At 49.5% G+C, this 17,806-nt stretch overlaps 1 protein-coding gene and 1 non-coding gene across 4 annotated transcripts; both read right to left on the bottom strand.

Moving 5' to 3' along the window:
• Nucleotides 1–154: 154 nt before the first annotated feature.
• TRNAL-CAG lies at nucleotides 155–237 on the bottom strand. The gene has a single exon. It is a non-coding gene; the product is annotated as a tRNA-Leu (tRNA).
• Nucleotides 238–3,954: 3,717 nt separating this feature from the next.
• BTN1A1 (butyrophilin subfamily 1 member A1) lies at nucleotides 3,955–17,192 on the bottom strand. 3 transcript variants are annotated; one of them, XM_019809273.2, is made up of 9 exons: nucleotides 16,528–17,192; nucleotides 14,744–15,727; nucleotides 11,257–11,461; nucleotides 10,761–11,108; nucleotides 8,561–8,842; nucleotides 6,911–7,060; nucleotides 6,411–6,431; nucleotides 6,293–6,319; nucleotides 3,955–5,913 (listed from the first exon to the last, which is right to left on the bottom strand). In XM_019809273.2, the coding sequence occupies exons 3-9, from the start codon at nucleotides 11,402–11,404 to the stop codon at nucleotides 5,240–5,242; spliced, it is 1,650 nt and encodes a 549-aa protein (XP_019664832.1). In that variant the 5' UTR covers nucleotides 11,405–11,461; nucleotides 14,744–15,727; nucleotides 16,528–17,192; the 3' UTR covers nucleotides 3,955–5,239. The 3 variants fall into 3 exon arrangements, with proteins under 3 accessions (XP_019664832.1, XP_034515967.1, XP_034515966.1); XM_034660076.1 differs by having other exon boundaries at nucleotides 11,326–11,461; nucleotides 14,744–17,192; XM_034660075.1 differs by lacking the exon at nucleotides 6,411–6,431 and having other exon boundaries at nucleotides 14,744–17,192.
• Nucleotides 17,193–17,806: the final 614 nt, after the last annotated feature.

The following is a 17,806-nucleotide window of genomic DNA, read 5'->3' on the forward strand; positions in this document are numbered from 1 at the left end:
GATTAAAATTATTAGTTCTTAAATCGTCTTCTAAGTACATAGTGCTTAATTCTAGAGCGCAGATAAAAAATTTTAAAAAATTGATGATTCCACTATGGGGAATATAGGAAAAGGCAGCAGGATATATTCATTAGTTCAACCAAAAACATTGCGTTGTCAGGAGTGGGATTCGAACCCACGCCTCCAGGGGAGACTGCGACCTGAACGCAGCGCCTTAGACCGCTCGGCCATCCTGACTCGCCTAGCGTCGCTCTTGCTCCGAATTCATTTCTGGGTCTCCAGAAACACTATTCGGTTCTTGGTGCAAGATAAGGGAACTCTTGGGTAAAAGAGTGAAGGCACGCCTTCGAGAGCCGCCGGGGCGCTCGGTTGCCGGGGCGGCCGAGGGGCACCTACTGTACGACCTCGGGTTCGATTCCAGGCCCCCCGGAGGGGCGGGCCGGGATGCCGGGGAAGAAGAGCACTCTCCCTCCGCTCTCGGCAGAATCCTGTTAAACAATGCCGCCGCCTCGCTGGAATACACGCTTTGTCCCAGGACGCTTTAGGACGTTCCAGGTGAGCGCGGGCTGAAGCGGAGCCCGCAGGTGCTCGCGAACTCCTCCCCAGCCTCTCCTGTAAATCTCCCAGCCGGCGCTTCCCCTCCCCACCCCCATCCCCCTCCCCTCTACCCCGCACTCCCGGAACCGGGGTTAGGAGGCCGGCTGGTCTGGCTGCTCGTTCTGAGTTCATTTACCTCTATGCACTGAGGATTTGCGGGCGTTACTGTATAGATGTTTTACTGCAATCAATAGTTTAAAAAGAAAAAGGGGTGAGTAGTTTCTGTATCTAGTAAACCTGGCCGGCGGGGGCGGGGGGGGGGCTGGATGCCTCGCCTCTACTGCCGCCCCTTTTCGGATCAGACCTAAGGTCACATGGCCCACCGTTACAGCCAGGATCCTGTGCTCAGAGCAGCACCGACTAGAAGTCGGGAAACCCGACTGCGAGTTTCAACCAAAGCTAGAACTGGTCAGTTAGCTGCCTGCAGGATTTTAGACGAGTCACTTTTGCCTCTGTCCACCTGAGAAACTGCTTTCCTCGCTGCGTAAGTCACATTTAAATTCAGTTGAAGAACGACAGCGCTAATCTCTTCAATTACACATCAAATCCCAATCCCCAGGGAACCGGGTGGAGGCAAATTCTCAGTCCCATCCCGGCCTACGCAATCAGGTATTTTGGGGATAGAGTCCCCTAAGCTGTGTGTAACAGACGCTCCATGTGACCCCGAGGCTCGCCCAAGTTCGCGAGGCACCCGCTTAAAGCACAGCAGCCCTGCAATTCTTCAGGGAGACGCCGCCCTGCCGTCAGCCGGAGGTGAAAGGTCAAAGCCTGTCGTTGCTGCCAGCATCCTCCCGCCTCAGACCCGAGAGTTCCACCTGGGGATTGCATTAGGTAAGATTTCCCCTCCACCCCTGGGCGATTCTTCTGTGCACACAAGTTTGAGATCATTATTTTAGGGTTTAGCTTTAGGAAAAGGCTGAATCTTTCAGGGTAAGGTGGAGCAGCCACATTCAAAAAAGAGTTCAGGCCCGTATGGTGCAGGACTCTGGCCCAAAATACGTGTGAATCATAGAGCGCAGGAGCCCAAAGCACCATTTACAAGGGCTGTAGGCTCGGGTTGTCTGCGCCCACCTGCACTGCGATGTCTCAGTGCCACTCACTGGTGGTAGCCAGGGATGCCTGTAACCCAAGGACAGTGCTCCCTGGGACCTGAAAGGCCAGAGGCCCACCTCTCCAGGAGGTAAGATGGAAATTATCTGTAGAGAATGTTAAAATCCGGTTGTTGGAGCAGTTGTATGGGAGGAGGTCGTACGGAAGCATTTTGTGAGGACAGATATATCTCTCAAGGATGCAGATAAGCTTTCTGGGGTTTAGAGATCCAGCAACACCCAATGTCATCTCTTTGAGAAAATTCAGAAATAAAGCTAGAACTACCAACGCTGATCATTTCCTCCAGGCCTTGGTAGCAGGTGCCAGCTGGAAAGAGAGGCTCATCAGATAAGTTCTTCCTTAGAGGTGTCTCATGCAAAGAGGCTAGAGCTGGGGGTGGGGTGGGGGTGGAAAGGAAGGACACAAATGTTTCCTGTGAATCTACTGTCAGCTCAATACTGTGTCTGGTGACCATTTTCCTTGAACGATCAAGGAAATCATGGATCTTGGGGAAGTCAAGGATCATGGGGGAAGGGGCGGGGAGTCACAGAGATGATTAAAACCTATCATTGTCTTTCTTTCTAGTCTGAGAGAGGGGTTCTTGGGGCAGCCCCGTCTATTTGGGGTGAGATTTCACATATACATGTCAGGATACACATTATACATTAAACTAGCAGAGCAACTGCCTGAGGTTCCCAAGTATTTTTAAAGAACTTTGGACTTTGTTTTTCTTGACTGTCTCAAAGTATAATTTGAACACAAACGAACATGTAAAGCTGTGATAAATTATGTTCTTCTCCCAGGGGGACAGTGTGGGGTGAGAAGTGTTTGAGGCAGGGGCATGGAAAGGACACTGGGTGTTGGAGATCCATGAAGTGACAGAAGAAGGGGCCCTTTCTATCTGGCTCTCCAGGTGCCAGCCCTCGTCCGAGTAGAAGGTGGTACGCTTAGTTGCTTTTTTCTTGTCCTGACCCTCTTCATGCCTAAGACTTTCCCAGGCCAGTGAGGCCCACCTCGATAATTTCTCTAAGCCTCTAGTCCTGCTCTCAACTGTGATTTGTTCCACAGAAGATGTCCTGGACACAGAAAGCAAGGACACCCCTGTTCAGGTCCTGGCTTGGATACAGACTATATGCTTTAAAAAGATCACTTTATGTCTCCTGGCTTCAGTTTCTCATCTCTGAAAGGAGGCAGACGGAATAAATGTTGACAGTCACTTCTCATTCGTTACATCTTCTTCTCCACCCCTTCCCCCAGATAATACTTGTGTGGTCTCCTGATTTATAAGCCTTCATGCGGGTTCATTTTAAAATAACCTAGCAATATGTATATGGAAATGCGGTTACCTAGATATTATTGTGTAGGTCTTGAACCCCAAGTCCTTAATCACAATCATAACCAAACCTAAACAGAGTTGGAGCCTGGGGGCTGACAATAGCAAAGGTGAGTAGTGGAGAGTTGTTGACAATGTCGTATGTCACAAATCACAGTGAACGTGGTAATAATAGACTTGTCTGGTGTTTAGAATTGCCACCGAAGAGAGAACATTGGGTTTTAATTTGTCACAGTCTTCTGTGAGGGTAGTTAGTAGACTGAAAATTTAGAAAAGTTGGTTTTTAGCTTAATCATGAGAAATGTAATGTGGCACAATAATGGAAATAATGTTAGGGTGAACAAAATTTGGAATTTGGATTTCTTGTTTGATCCGTAATAGATCTGATCTCGATGATTTCTTAGTGGGAGACACACATCTGAGGTGATTTTCCCACCACTTGGTGAACCTTTGGAGACTCCCATTGTGGCCCTTTGGGCAGCAGGGCTGGTTGAATTGCATTCAGGTCAGACCGTCTGTGAAGGAGACCATTCTTAACCCCTGCTTGGGGCGACACGGGAAAATGGGCATCTCACTGAACTACAAGGCTCTTCAAGTAGGAATCCATAGGACTTCCCTCTGGAAAAGGGGTTTCTAAAGATTACCCAAGTGTTTTTGGTGTTGGTTTTCCAAGCACAAGGCATTATCATTAAAAATTTCCCAAATATTTCCTCCTCCTGGAAAAGTGTTAACATTTGAAGAGGTGACCCCACTCACTACACCAGGAGTCAATTACCTTTTCAGGAGTAGACGTGGAGTCGCCCCGGAACAGAGGCTGAGGGTGGGCAGCCGCTGGCACGGGGCAGCTAGAGCCTCACGGGACAACAGCCCCTTGTGCCCCCTGCCCTGGGGAGCCCACCGCCATCCGGCTTAGAGATGAGTCCTGGACACGCAGGTGCTTTCCTGGTTTTATTTCACTTGCACTTGCTGGGATAGAGAAAGGGGGCAGATGCTGCCTTCAGCAATCAACAGACTTATTTATTAGGTTAAACCCCTGGGCGAAAATACTCTGCAAACTGGAAAAAGGCAATGGAAATGGAAGGTGTGAGCCCAGATAAATCCGCAGTCCGTCGGCTCGGCGAGCCCGTGCATCCAGGAAAATGCACACAAGGGCCGTGCTCGGCCTGGGGGCGCCCACGCGGGGACACAGGGACGCGGCGGCGGGGGCCTGGGGAACAGCAGCCTCTGGGAACGCGCGGTGGGGGGAGTGGACGCTGGCGGGGGTGCTCGTGTGCTGCGGGGGGAGTGAACTGAAGGTGTGTTTGAGGGCTTTAAACCAGAGCTTGGGAGGAGGGCTGAGGGGCCCCGAGGCCGCCCCGGGCGGATAAAGAGGTGATGTCACTGAGGAGGATTCCTGGAAAGCCCTGGGATGGAGAGAGTCTACACGGAAAGGAAGAAGAGAGCTGGAAACCTGTGTGGTGTCCACAGAGCGAGGTTGGGATGAGCCCCGAGTGGGGGGCGGGCGGGGGGAGAGGCCGTGGCAGAGAGGAGAGCAGGATCTGGGACACGGCCAGACACCCAACCTGGGTTTTGTCTGAAGTTCTCCCCTGGATCAGATCTTCGGTCTGGCCCCCAGCCCCGCTCATTTCATCCCTTCCCCAGGCCCCCATGCCAGTGCTCAGATCCCGCAGAAGTAGGGTCAGTTTCCTCCACAGGATGTGTCTTAGAAAGCTGGACATACAGGCCCAAAAAGTCTAGAAGCTGGCCAGGTGTTCATCATTGGCCTGGGTTCCCCTCATGGTCCTCCATCCTGATGTCCCTCCCCCCGAATTGCTTTATGGGATTTCAGCCTTGACTCTTCTCTTCCCAGAACCTTTTGGGGTTCCTGCTTGCCTAAAACCTGTTTCTCTACACATCCCTATTCTGGACACCCAGATGTTTCTCTCATAACCCCATGCCAAACTAACCCCATCTTGATCGCTGGGGATTTGGCCTCTGGGGATAGAAGAATGCTAGAAGCGGCTTCAGAGTCACCTCCCTGCCCCCTGAGTATCAGCGCAGAAAAAGATGAGGAAGGCCCCACACCCCACACTCTCTAGCAGCCGCAACACAACCTCCCCAAGGCCAGCTGATTCCCTACCCAACAGGCAGAAACAGCTGGGTGGAGCGGGCAGCTGGTGCTTCAGAGGTGATGGAGGGGAGGGCTGAGGACAAAGGAAAGCAGTTGGGCTGGGACATTCCTTAAGATGCCCTTTGGCTGGGCTGGGTAGGGATTAGCTTAGAATGGAGGGTATCTGTATCCCCAGAGGCAGAGAACTCCCCCATGGGGGACAGTGGGATCTCCTTAGTGAAGTCCCTGGCATCAGCAACTACTGTGACTCTCTCAGGCCTGTCAGCGACTGGGCAGATGGTCAGGGGCTTTTTACCATAGGACCACAGGCAGAAGAAAGGCCGGAGGGGACCAGAGAAGGAGGCATTGGAGAAAGTATAGATATGGGACCCAGTGGTCATATTGTAGAAGGAGACGTCTCCTGATTCGTAGTCCAGGAAAATCCCAACCCGATGGGGGGGTCCTGCCAATGGGAGAGGGGTCCGCAGTGGGGTGAGGGCCCAGTACCCATTCCCATACAACTCCACAGCCCAGAACCCATTCTCAGGAGTCATGGGGTCAAACCCTTTCTTCACCACATTCTCCCTGCACACCCCAACCGCCCAGTCAGCCCTGTCTCCCACCTCCACCTCCCAGAAATGTTGCCCTGATGTGAAGGTCTCACGACCCAACACGCAAGGCCAGGAGTCAAATCTCTCTGGTTTCTCAGGCAGTTCCTGACGTGAATCTTCTAGTCGGACAGATCTGGAATCCTCATACAAAAAGAGGTGGGGGTGTGCGGTGTCTGGATCCAGAGTCACATCAACTAGAGACAGAGAGAGAGGTACTCTGAGCATCAGTGAGCATTAGGGTCACAAGACCTATTCTTTCTTCTCAAAAAAAAAAAAAAATAGAGCACAGTTCTAGAAGTTGGCAGGTCCCTTCAGAAGGAGAACTGTTTGGCCTCTTCCTGTGACCCGTCAACAGTCACAGGGTGATTTGTGAGCTGATTGTCACCAATGCCTAACAGGTCCCTGTCAGAGGGGCTTCTCTTTTAAACATCTTCCAAAGGCCCTCTATATGCCTCAAGGAAAGTGCCGTTTGCCATCATCTTTCCCCTATCTATCCTCACCACAAAAATGGGTTTGTGTTTTTATTTCCAAGTATGACAGAACTCTGAGTCCCTGGGGGGTAGAGCCACTGACCTGCACGCACCGTGGCCTTTCTCCATTCTGCAACGAGAGAGAGACAATCAGTGACGGGTGTTCTAATGAGAGAGAGAACAGCTTGTTGGTGAAATAACGACAAGAAGAGAGAACTTACTGAGCTCTTCCAGGAGTTTCTCTGGAAAACAAACAGAAATACCTTACTCACCTTCTAGAATGGACATGAGGGAGGGGTAAAAGCTGGTGTGAGGAACACACAAAGGAGTAAAGGGCTAATTCATGACCATCTGATTACTGAAACTTTATCAATAAATGAGGAACAAGGATCATGGGTTTTTTTCTAAGAAATGTGCAGGAAGTTCCTACTGGCTTGGGATCAGATCTTTAATCTTTCCTGGGAAACCGAGTTAGAAGTGAGGAGAGAGTCAGGGGGGTAAGTGAGTGAACAGCAGGTCTAATATCTCAATTAGCATTGGTTTTGACTCCTTCTACACCCCGGACCTTCATATTGGGTATCAGTGGCTTCCAGTGCCTTATAATCCCCCCTCTTGGCTCTCAGAATTCTGGAATCAAATATCCTCCCCATTGGCAGCCATCCAAAAGGACTTGGATCCAATCCCACTCGGAAGCATGCCTGACAAGCAGCCTATGACTTACCCTTAGAGCTGAATTCATCCTTTCTCTGTCTGGATCTTTCCTTGTAGAGTCTCCAAGTGCAAACTACGGACCCGACTGTGAGAAATCCTAGGACCATCAAGATGACAGCCACTGCCACCATCCAGGGAGTCAACCTTGGGAAGAAGGGAGCTGAAACACAATGCCCAAGGAGGAGTTGTGGTGCGACTCTGAGCAAGTCCAGCTCTGCTTCTGATGTCGAAGGGGGTTGGGAGAGAGGCTGAGTGGCCCTCTCCCGCTCCTCCCACAGCGAAAGATTGTGCTTCCAATGCCGCTGCTCTAAGCTTTTCAGATTGATCTTAGGTAGGAGAGGGCAGAGAAAGAGAATGAAGATGAACAGGAGTCATTTTGGACTTGCTGGTGTCACCTTAGAGATGGGGACTGGCTGGGCTTGCGAAAGGATCAACATGCCTTTGGCTCGGGATTTACTACACCCGCCCTTGGAAGGGGAAAAGGAAAAAAAAAACCATAAAAAGAAATGGCTAGGGGACTCCGGGGTGACTCAATTGGTTAAGCATCTGCCTTCAGGTCAGGTCATGCTCCCAGGATCCTGGGATTGGGCTCCCAGCTCAGCAAGGGGGAGTCTGCTTCTTCCTCTCCCTCTACCCCTCCCCCAGCTCGTGCACGCTCTGTCAAATAAATACATGAAATCTTAGGAATGAAAAGAAAAGAAAAGAAAAGAAATGGCTAGTTCAAAGCCCAAATTCCTATTTTATGGGTGGAAAATGTCAAGGCTGCTACGAGATCACTCTGGATTTCGGCCATGCTCGGACAGTGGTTCTTTGTGTAGGCTGTTCAACAGTCCTGTGGTAGCTGACAGGAGGAAAGGGCAGACTCACAGAAGGGTGTTCATAAGAAAGCAACACTACTGGCCCCCACAACCTCTTGAATTTCTGTTATATTGCAGGAAGACTGAACGGTTCAGTAATTCCAATTAATGTACCGAGATCATGTAATTATATTTAATTTTGTAAGGGATACAACAGTGATCTATTTTGGTGTCAGTTTTTCAATAAACTTTTGATTACGGGCAAGGAGAAAAGAAGAGTCATTTCAATTAGGACCTGGGAAATAAAGAAGATAATGGATCAATTTCTTTTTATTGTGGAAATTCCTACTTAACTATCAATGCAGGATGGGAGCCAAAGGGATGAAGCACATAAACCAGGAAGGGAAAATGTCACCTGTGTGTGACAGAATGGGACTGGATGACCCAAGAATAAGGCAAGGTTCCTGCCTGAACCAGAGGCAGCCTGGGGGGAATAATGAGAAGATTTGCTTTCCTGAGGACACTGGAAACCTAGACAGAGAGCTCTAGCATGGGGTGGGGAAGACAGAGGGGCAAGGGTGGAAGTGGGTTTTCTTGTTACTCAAGGAGAGAAGGCCCCCAGAGACAAAGCTTCTGTATCTAAAATATATCTCCTAAAACAGAAAATCTGGAATTTCTATGAGATCGAGGGAGATTTTATGCATTTAGAATCTTTTCTAATGAAATTGCTGGAGCTCCTTCATGTCAGTGGTCAGGAGCTTAGGTGGGGACAGTGTACCATGAGAGCCTGCCTTGGGCAGGTGTCCCAGGTAATATGGCTCTGAAACTGTGTCCGATAGGAACCCAGCATTGATTTCACTGACCTGGTATGGAAATGTCTACTTCCCTCTGCTGGCCAAGAAGGAGGTTCCGGATACAGCAGGATATATTCTTCATGGAGGGGTCTCTGATGATCACTGAAGCCACCACAGTGAACAGGCCTTCTTCGTCAGGATTCCTAGACTCTGATGTGGATGGAAACGTCTCTCCCTCAGAAGTACTCCACTGTACCTGGGGCTCTGGGTACCATCCCACTGAGGTACACTCCAGCCGGACCTCTCCACTTTCTCCAACTTCCATATGGATGTGAGGATCAGAACCCAGAGCTATGGAGAGAGAAGCGGGCCTTACTCTTGAGAAAGGAAGCGCGCAGGGACTGGGAGTGAGAGGGACTTGTCTCCTGTCTCGTGCCACAGAGAAGCTGTGGTATCAATAAAAGGAATTTCAGAACCTCATTGGGGGGGGTCTATTGGGGGGGTGTATTGGGGGGGGTGTATCAGGGGGGTGCCCTATTGGGAGTTAGGGTTTGAAATGCAGGCAGTTTGATGGACAGACATAGGGAACTTTTCTAATCAGCAGGAACAGCGAGACCAATGGTTTAGAGGCGGGTAAGGGAGCTCCAGAGATGGTAGAGGGCTTTGTGGTGGGAAGTATTGTGAAAAGACTTTGAGGAGAAGAAGAACTACGAGTGGGTATTTGAGGATGATCAAGGAGGAGTACTTGAAGAGAAGGGGGACTGGACTTTCTTTGCATTGAGATTGTGGCTGACAATCTAAGTTTCCTTTACTTCTGATTCTGATTCAGGGATTTTCTTAAATGAGTTTCAACCTCGTCTTCCCCACACACAGTTATGTCCTAACGTATATCAACGTAAGGCTGTTTTTCCTTTCTGTCTTCAGCCTGATTATTTTCTTACAACTCTACAGAGTACAGACAAACACCAAGCTGCAGAGAAGAGTCCTCAAACACGTGTCCACACTGTTGGTTTAAATCCATGTTCCACGGTGTGTGTCTATGTCACAACGTGGATTCTTTTCAGGAAAAGGGCCGCCGCTTTCAGCAGATTCTCGGAGATGTCTATCACTCATAAAAGGTAACAATGACAGTTTTATGCTATCAAATCTCTAGGATTTTATAGTCAACTTTTAAGATACTTCCCCAAAAAGGAGATGTGAGTTATACATAATGCTTCTGCATGGGACACCCTGTTTTGAGGCAGGGACCCAAATTATACCCAAGTATTTTTGAAACCTTACCTTTATTTATTTTTTTTTAAAGATTTTATTTATTTATTTGATAGAGACAGCCAGCGAGAGAGAGAACACGAGCAGGGGGAGTGGGGGAGGAAGAAGCAGGCTCACAGCGGAGGAGCCTGATGTGGGGCTCGATCCCATAACGCCAGGATCACGCCCTGAGCCGAAGGCAGACGCCCAACGACTGCGCCACCCAGGTGCCCCTAAACCTTACCTTTATTTGAATATATACATAAAGGCAATACATTGGTATCCTGCAAATTCCAGGGCAGTCTGAGGCACCGTACTAATATCTCACAAGTACACAACCCTTCTGCAAGCATCGCCGAGGCACTTTCTTAGGTATTGTCTAATGTTATTTCATTCTTGCAAAATCTCGTTTGATAGATGCCTGCCCAGGTTTACAGTAGGAAATAAGGCTCAGGAAGAGATGTGTTTGCTTCCATTCACTAGCAAGTGGGAAAGTCAGAGCTCAATGCATACTTTCCTCCTGAACACTTAACCATTTCCATTATGGTTTCCACCTTGGATTTGGACTTGAAGCCAAAAAGGAAACAAAACCCAAAAACTCTTCTAGGTGGATCAAGGATGTTAAGGAGCAGCCACGCTCTAGGATCTTAGGAAATCCGTCCTCAGGCACTAACCCATAAGGCAGCCTCAAAGGGTGCACCCCACAGCCTCTCCGTGGTGGTGAAAAATAGACACGACTTCAATGTTCAGTTCTGAGACCGGATCAAGTATATTACGGTGTGCTCGCGGAAAAGAATGTTCTATAGCCATTACACCCTCCGTTTATTCAACTAATAACATGGGAAATGCTCTGTCCCCACTCTCAAACACCCTCCGAGTCACCTCCCACTCTAGGCCTGCCAACCTTTTCCATCCTAAACGGGATTTGGGCAAAGCCTTGGTGATTTCCAAAGTCTCGGGGCCATAGGAAAACAGACACCGCCTGGACGTGACCAGAGAAAGACAAACCCCGCGCGCTCACCGGCCACCTTCAGGTGCACGCTGGCCTCTTCGTAGCTTCCGTCCTGCCGGAAAAAGCATCGGTACTCGCCGTCGTCCGAGGCCCTGACCCGGTGGATCCTCACGGCGACACGCCCGGCCGCGATGTCGCGGTCCACAAGCGTGGCTCTGCCGCGGTACTCGGGCACCTGCTCCCCGGCCTGCTCGCGCCCGTCCCGGCGCACGAGCACCGCCGCCGCCGCCTTCCTGCGGAACCACCGCAGCTCCATGCGCTCGGCGCTCACGTTCGGGGACAGGTGGCAGGGCAGCTCGACGTCGTCACCCACCGCGGCCAGGATGGGCTCCGCTGGCCCGATCACGTCGAAGTGCGCTGTGAAAACCAGGCGGGCAGACAGGGTGTTGGGGGGATGGCGGAGGGCGGGAAGCCCCGACGCCAAGGTCGGTCTCAGCGACCGTGGCTCCTCCTACACCTGGACCCCCGCGGAGGGCGCCAGCGACAGCCACGCGGGATGCCTCACCTTTACTGAGAGGTTTCAGCCCGGGGGTGGGGTGAGGGGACCAGAGAGGGAGACCCAAGCGGGATCTACCCGAATCCGGCTTGCACAGCTGGAAGAAAGTGAGGATGAGCAGACCCCTGGGGAGGCAGGAGTTTGGGGAAACTGCCATCTCCGGCCTTCCGGGGGCAGCAGGCTGCTGGGGGTCCACGGTCGTCAGAACTTCCGCCTAGGAGATAAATGCACAGGACATCACGAAGTTTCTTTAGATAAACTTCTGCGTCCTCCCTACAGCTCTTTCCAACTTGGAACGCTCCAGACCTTCGCACCTGAAGCCTCCCCCTCACCTCCTGCCACTGCACGCTCTGGGTCCGTGCGTGCCCGGTCTGGTCAAGCATGTATAGAGCCGCGAAATAGGCCCTAGAACCCCGACAGAATCTTAGGAGAAGGGAATTGTGAGGCATAGTACCCATTAATGGGTTGCGTGTCAATGAACAAGTCTTGGAACCACTGCTCCAAAAAGCCTCTTTTTCCCCCAAATATAGTAATTTGTATTCACTTTCTGCGATGACAATAAAGACGACGCAATGAAAGCAGAGACAGAAACCAGGGGACTGAACTGGAGGAGAAAAGAGGAAAGTCGAGAGGAGAAGGCACAAGAAAGGAGCTGGAGAGAGCAAAGGGTCAGGGGTAGAGGGCCCAGGACTGGGGAGGAAGGAGATAGAAGGAGAGCAGATGCCCTCCTGGCTGCTGGTTCTCTCAGGGGAACCAGAGCCGTCACAAGTACTGACCTCTGATCTTGGAGGAAGAGGCACCAATGAACCCGGCTACCAAGTGACAGAGCTGCTCAAGGCCCCAGGCCCCAGCGGCAACAGTTAAAGGCCAGGGGAAGAAGGAAGGGGGAAGTGCTCTCAGCAAAGCCTGCCCCCAGGCCCCAGAGGCATTTACTTTGGGGGGAAAGAAGTTTTCCAGAGAGATGAAGGCTCTGTGCATTTGGGGTCTTCAGTGCAAAGGCCAGAATATACACTGATGAGCTTACTAAATAAAAGGCAATCGGGTGGAAAAGGAAGAGGGTCAAGACACCACTAAACTGAGACGTAAGGCCTTAAGCCAGGTAATTCACCTCTTCAAGCCTCACTTCTTTTACCTCTAAATTGGGAAAATTGTTAATAATACCCTTTTTGGAGAGGCACTGGATGAAATGAGATTAAGCAAGTAAAGTGCTTAGCACACCGCAGGGGTTCAGAAGAGGGTGACTTGTTATCCTATTGCTTCTGTGGGCTGAAAATTTAAAGGTAGGCTGGAAATGCACCTGTGATTCAGTTTTCAAGGTCTCTCCAAGTTACTACCCTGCAAGCAATTCAGCCCGCATTTCCTTATTTTGGGCTAAACTTCTTATTGTTATGAAAAATTTTAAATATATGGAAAAACATGTTTATTTTTTAAAGATTTTATTTCTTTTTATTATTATTATTTTTGAGAGAGAGAACTAGAATGTGAGCTGGGGGGTGGGCAGAGGGAGAGGAAGAGAGAGAACGTTAAGCGGGAGCCTCACTACCAGTGCTGACTCACCAGCCTGCCATATGACTTTTCCCAAATGCAAATCTGATCGTGTCACTCTTTGCTTAATGTCCCCTTAGTGACCCCAGCACCAAGTTCAGACACTTCCTCTGGTCAAGAAAATGCTGTAGGATCTAGTGGTCTCCCTGCTTCCTTCCTCTCAGCCTCTCCTGCCTCCCCTCCGAACTCCGTGCTATGTGGCAGCCACAGTTCTGACCGGGTAACCTCCGAGTCATTTCTACATAAACTAACAGCCTCGGACCCCCAAAGGCAACAGATTTGACATGCCCTGTCCCTCCAGGCTCGCGTTGTGAGATGCCTGTATGATGTGGGGCTGTTCCGGGGAAGGTCCTGCCACTCCCAGGCCCTCTGGAGACTGGAAACACCTTCTCCCCCTGAGACATGAAAATCATATGAGCTGAGGAATGCAATGTGCTCTATATGGAACAAACCTAAAGGCAAAATGTCAGGACTTGCCTCTTCTGCCCTTTTCCCCACTGCTCAAATTTCCCAGTGCTGTAGACTGATCAAATCCAGTGATTACTCTCCTCCCTACCTGACCTTCATCAACCCTTCCCCGAGGCGACCACTGGCTCGTCTCTCTTTTGTTTTTAAGTTTAGTGATTTATTTACTTATTTATCTAAGTCATCTCCTCCGACAGAGCCAGTCAGGCCCTCTGCTCCTTCTCTTTTTAAAATTAGTTTTTATTCTGCTAAAGTACTCCATATAGATTTTTAAAATTTTTAAAAATCCAAACAGTTAAAGAGCTTTTAAGAAAAGCATCAGTCCCACTTCCACCTCTCCTCATTCCCCAGAAACAGCCTTCTCACCTGCTTGCTTGTTTTATCTGGCATTTATCTAGGTGTTTCTCAAGACTATACCATACTTTTTTTTTTTTTGCAAGACTTATTTATTCACTTGAGAGAAAGAGAGAGAGCGTGCACATGCAGGTTGGGGAGAGAGGGAGAGAATCTTTAAGCAGACCCCCCCACACACCCATGAGATCATGACCTGAGCCAAAATCAAGAGTGGTTGCTCAACCGACTGAGCCACCCAGGCACCCCAAGTCTATAACCTATTTCTGTTGCCCTTTCTTGACATACCCATTTTTAGATATTACTTTTCAAAGCCCTATCAATGAAGTCAATGATAATTTAATTCTTGTGACGGTTAATTTCATGTGCCAACTTGACTGGGCTAAGCAATGTCCAGATAGCTGGAAAAACATTATCTCTGGGTGTATCTGTCAGGATGTTTCTGGAAGAGATTAGCATTTGAATATGTAGATCTGTTAAAGCAGATTTCCCTCAACAACGTGGACGGGCATCATCCAATCCACGGAGGGCCTGACTAGAACAAAAAGGCGGTGGAAGGACAGTCTGCTCTCTGCTTGAGTAGGTGGGGGGGCCCTCTATCTTCTCCTTCCCTCAGACATTGGCTCCCTTGGTTCTCAGGCCTTAGAATTTGGACTGGATCTACCCCCCGCTATTCCTGGGCCTCCAGCTTGCAGGGAGCAGATCAGGGGGGTCTCTGCCTCCATAATCACATGAATCAGCCCTCCTAACACATCATTTTCTACGTATCTGTATATATCTGTTGGTTCTATTTCTCTGGAGGACCCTGACTCATACAATAGAAATATGTCCCTTCCGTTCAATGTTTCCGATACTGTTGGTTATGAAGCTGTGATTTTATGGATCCAAGCATCGCACCTGATTTCATTTCTTTTCCTGTATAACTTCTTGTGCTTGTCGGGGATGGAGGAGGGAAGGTGTTAAATGGTTCATCTTGGTTCCTTTGCTTACATTTCTGTGTTCTCAGCACACATTTTTCCCACCCCTGCAACAGCCTCTGAGGACAGTTTCCACCGTGACACATACCAGATGATTTATGAGCACAAGGTCATCCCCTCCCGCCCGTCCCTCCCGGAGTGCTGCTGCTTGAACTCACCTGGGCCTCTGCTTCTCTGGAGGGTTTTCTAAATAACGGATCCTGATCCAGTAGCTCTGGAGCAGGGTCAGCGTTCTCCCAACCGGCTGCAGGTCCGCAGGGGCTTTGCCTCGATCCTTCTTCGGAAGCTGCAGGTGAGGATGTGGCCGCGGGCTTTCCGTGAACTGTGGAGATGGCCCTGAGGGCTCTGGCTCAGGGTCTCGGGTGTGTTTCTTTCGCTAAACAGGCTGGGACAAAAGGATGAGGGCGAACGGGCACCAGGTAGAGTACAGAATTTAGTGGCTTGCAAGGGAGCTTTGCGGTTAACTGCTCTTTCTGGGGCACACGCTGCTGGCATGCTGACCATAATCAGAAGTGACCTAACGATATGTCCGCCTCGTAACAGGGACACCACTCCCCTATCGACCAAGCCTGCGTTCAGTTTAGATGCATTGCTGCACCGGGGTTTGCATGCGTGTGGGGGGGCTAGACAGGAAGTGAGGAGGCCTGGAGAAGATACAGATGGATTCTGTGTAGTAGAGGGGCTCGCGGAGGTGGAGGAGATGAAGTGTGCCTGGGTAGCAAGAAGATGCTGAGGTCTGGTCGAGTGGGGACATCTCTGAGTCATATTCCTGGAAATCCTTTTTAAATGGAAAGTTCCGGGAACACAGAAGAGGGGCAGGCAGGGAACTTAGGGAGCCAACTAAGTGAGGTTGGACTGAACAGAGGGAAATAGTAGGATCCCGGGAAAGAGGTCAGGGTCACAAGGACCACTCTTGAGTTCTTTCCAGAATCTATGCCCTGCAGCCTCTCTTCCTGCTACCTATTAGGCAAACCCTCCAAAGCAGGGCTACATGCATTCGCCCTCTGCAGAGAGGCTATAAAAACATGAAAATACAGACTTTAGCCCCTCTTTGGCTGAGGATCTCCCAGGGTGAATATCACAGAAAGTGTATGCCAGGGATTACTGAGAGAGACAGAAAGACACACAGAGAGAAAGGGAGACTGAGAAGAGGTAAGAGGAGGGGGAAGGAGGAGAGGGGAAAGGAGAGACAGAGTTAGTGAATGTGAGAGATTCCAAAGGCTTCTCTTTTTTCGCCAAAGAAATGAGGCACCACGCTAAGAATTGTCAGTTACCCTCATGAGAAGACCTTTTCCAGCCTGCAACCGGCCCCCCAACTTTTCCTAATTATCAGCTACGGGTGAGTGGGCCTTCAAGTTACTCAGGGAAGAGAAATGAGTTCACTAATCCTACGGTCACCTTCCAAGAGGCCTATATGTCTCCTAAGGAGCAACTTGAGGCCATTTACACTCTCTCTCTTCTCTCCGCCCTCATCGCTAAAATGCTGTCAGTCAGTATTTTTCATTTTCTTGTAGCTGAGGCTTTGAATCCATAGTAAGTAGGAGCTCAGAGTCCCAGAGGAATGAAGAGCCACTGACGTGCATACAACTGTGGTTTTTCCATTCTGCAGTAACAGAGACATTTTATAAGAGATGCAAAGCTTTGTTTATAGAAAACTGTGGGAGAACCCCAGAATTCTCCAAGCTCTTTTAGGAGTTTCTTTGGAAAATAAACAGAACTAAAGCAATAAAGATTTGAGTTAAGACGAGAAGGAGGATGGAATGTGCTTATGAATCACACAATGGAGTGACTGTTCCCTTCTGTGAATACCTGATTACCGAAAACCTATCAATAAATCACAGGAACAGGAATGCGTTTTGTTTCAGTTTAAGTTCTTAGAAATCTGCAGGAAGTTCCTTTTGGCTTTAGATGCTGAGGACGTTGCTGTATCTGGGGAACTTACCTGAAAGTCTGGAGCCAAGTTCAGGGTGGATGGGAATGAGCGCTGGGAGGCTGATAGCGTTCTGACTTGCTTGTGGCCATGCTGGACCCCACCAGCTAAAGCCCACCTGTGGCCGAACCAAGTTGAATTTGATGGTACCTGTGACAGCAGCACGGAGCCCACACACTGTGGGGAGGCTGGGAGGTGGGGTGTCTCAGTGAGAGGGTGTGGGAGGAATTTATAGGATTTCAGTTTGTGTTGGGGGTTTGGGAGAGGGTCTAAGAAGGAAAGGTTGCTTTGGATGAATGCTGTTGGAAATCAGGCCACTGTTGCATGATCAGACATTCCAATTTTTATAAGGAAGTAGAACAGAGCGGGTTAAAATTGTAGTTGCTGAAGCAGCAATCAGCCGAGACAAGGATGTGCGGTCATTTTTGTGGTTTGCACGAGGCCTTGTATGTTTGTCTGTGCTCCGACCTTTGTCTCCATCACAATCATGGAAGGGTCTTGTCTGATGTTGACAGCAGCTGTCATACCTGCTTCTTGCTTTCTCAATTAGAGACCACATTCTCCTTCAGATCTAAAGGTATTTGGGGGGGCGCCTGGGGGGCGCAGTCGTTAAGCGTCTGCCTTCGGCTCAGGGCGTGATCCCGGCGTTCTGGGATTGAGTCCCACATCGGGCTCCTCTGCTGGGAGCCTGCTTCTTTCTCTCCCACTCCCCCTGCTGTGTTCCCTCTCTTGCTGGCTGTCTCTCTGTCACATAAATAAATAAAATCTTTTAAAAAAAATAAAAATAAAAATAAATAAAAATAAAAACCATTTAAAAAAAAATAAAGGTATTTGGAGTTTTATAATCTTGAGAATCCCTTCCAGTTTGTGACAAAAGGTTACTTAGGTATGTAATCTCTATACCCGACATGGGGCCAGAACTCAACCACAAGACGGAGAGTCGTGTGCTCCTCCGACTGAGCCAGCCAGGTGCCGAGTCCCTTCCAATTTTCAACAACCCAGAATCCTATTTCTAGATTCTGGATTGGGATGACTTTTGACTGGAAGTCATCTTAAAAGGTATGGAACCCAAGCACGTCTAAGGTTTAAATGGTTACAAGGCACACACCTTTGACAAGCAGCCTGACGTGATGTAACAGGAATCAAACTCGTCCTTCCTCCCTGTGTGGCCCCCTCACCCCATTTCATTCCACAATAAATATACTGTCCAAATGAGAAGCTTCAGGCATGTGACGACCACCAAGCAGAGAATCAGTCTTAGATGTAAGGGAAAAAAAAAAAGTCCCAGAAA

Source organism: Ailuropoda melanoleuca, chromosome 5, assembly GCF_002007445.2.
Source record: "Ailuropoda melanoleuca isolate Jingjing chromosome 5, ASM200744v2, whole genome shotgun sequence".
Classification (NCBI taxonomy): domain Eukaryota; kingdom Metazoa; phylum Chordata; class Mammalia; order Carnivora; family Ursidae; genus Ailuropoda; species Ailuropoda melanoleuca.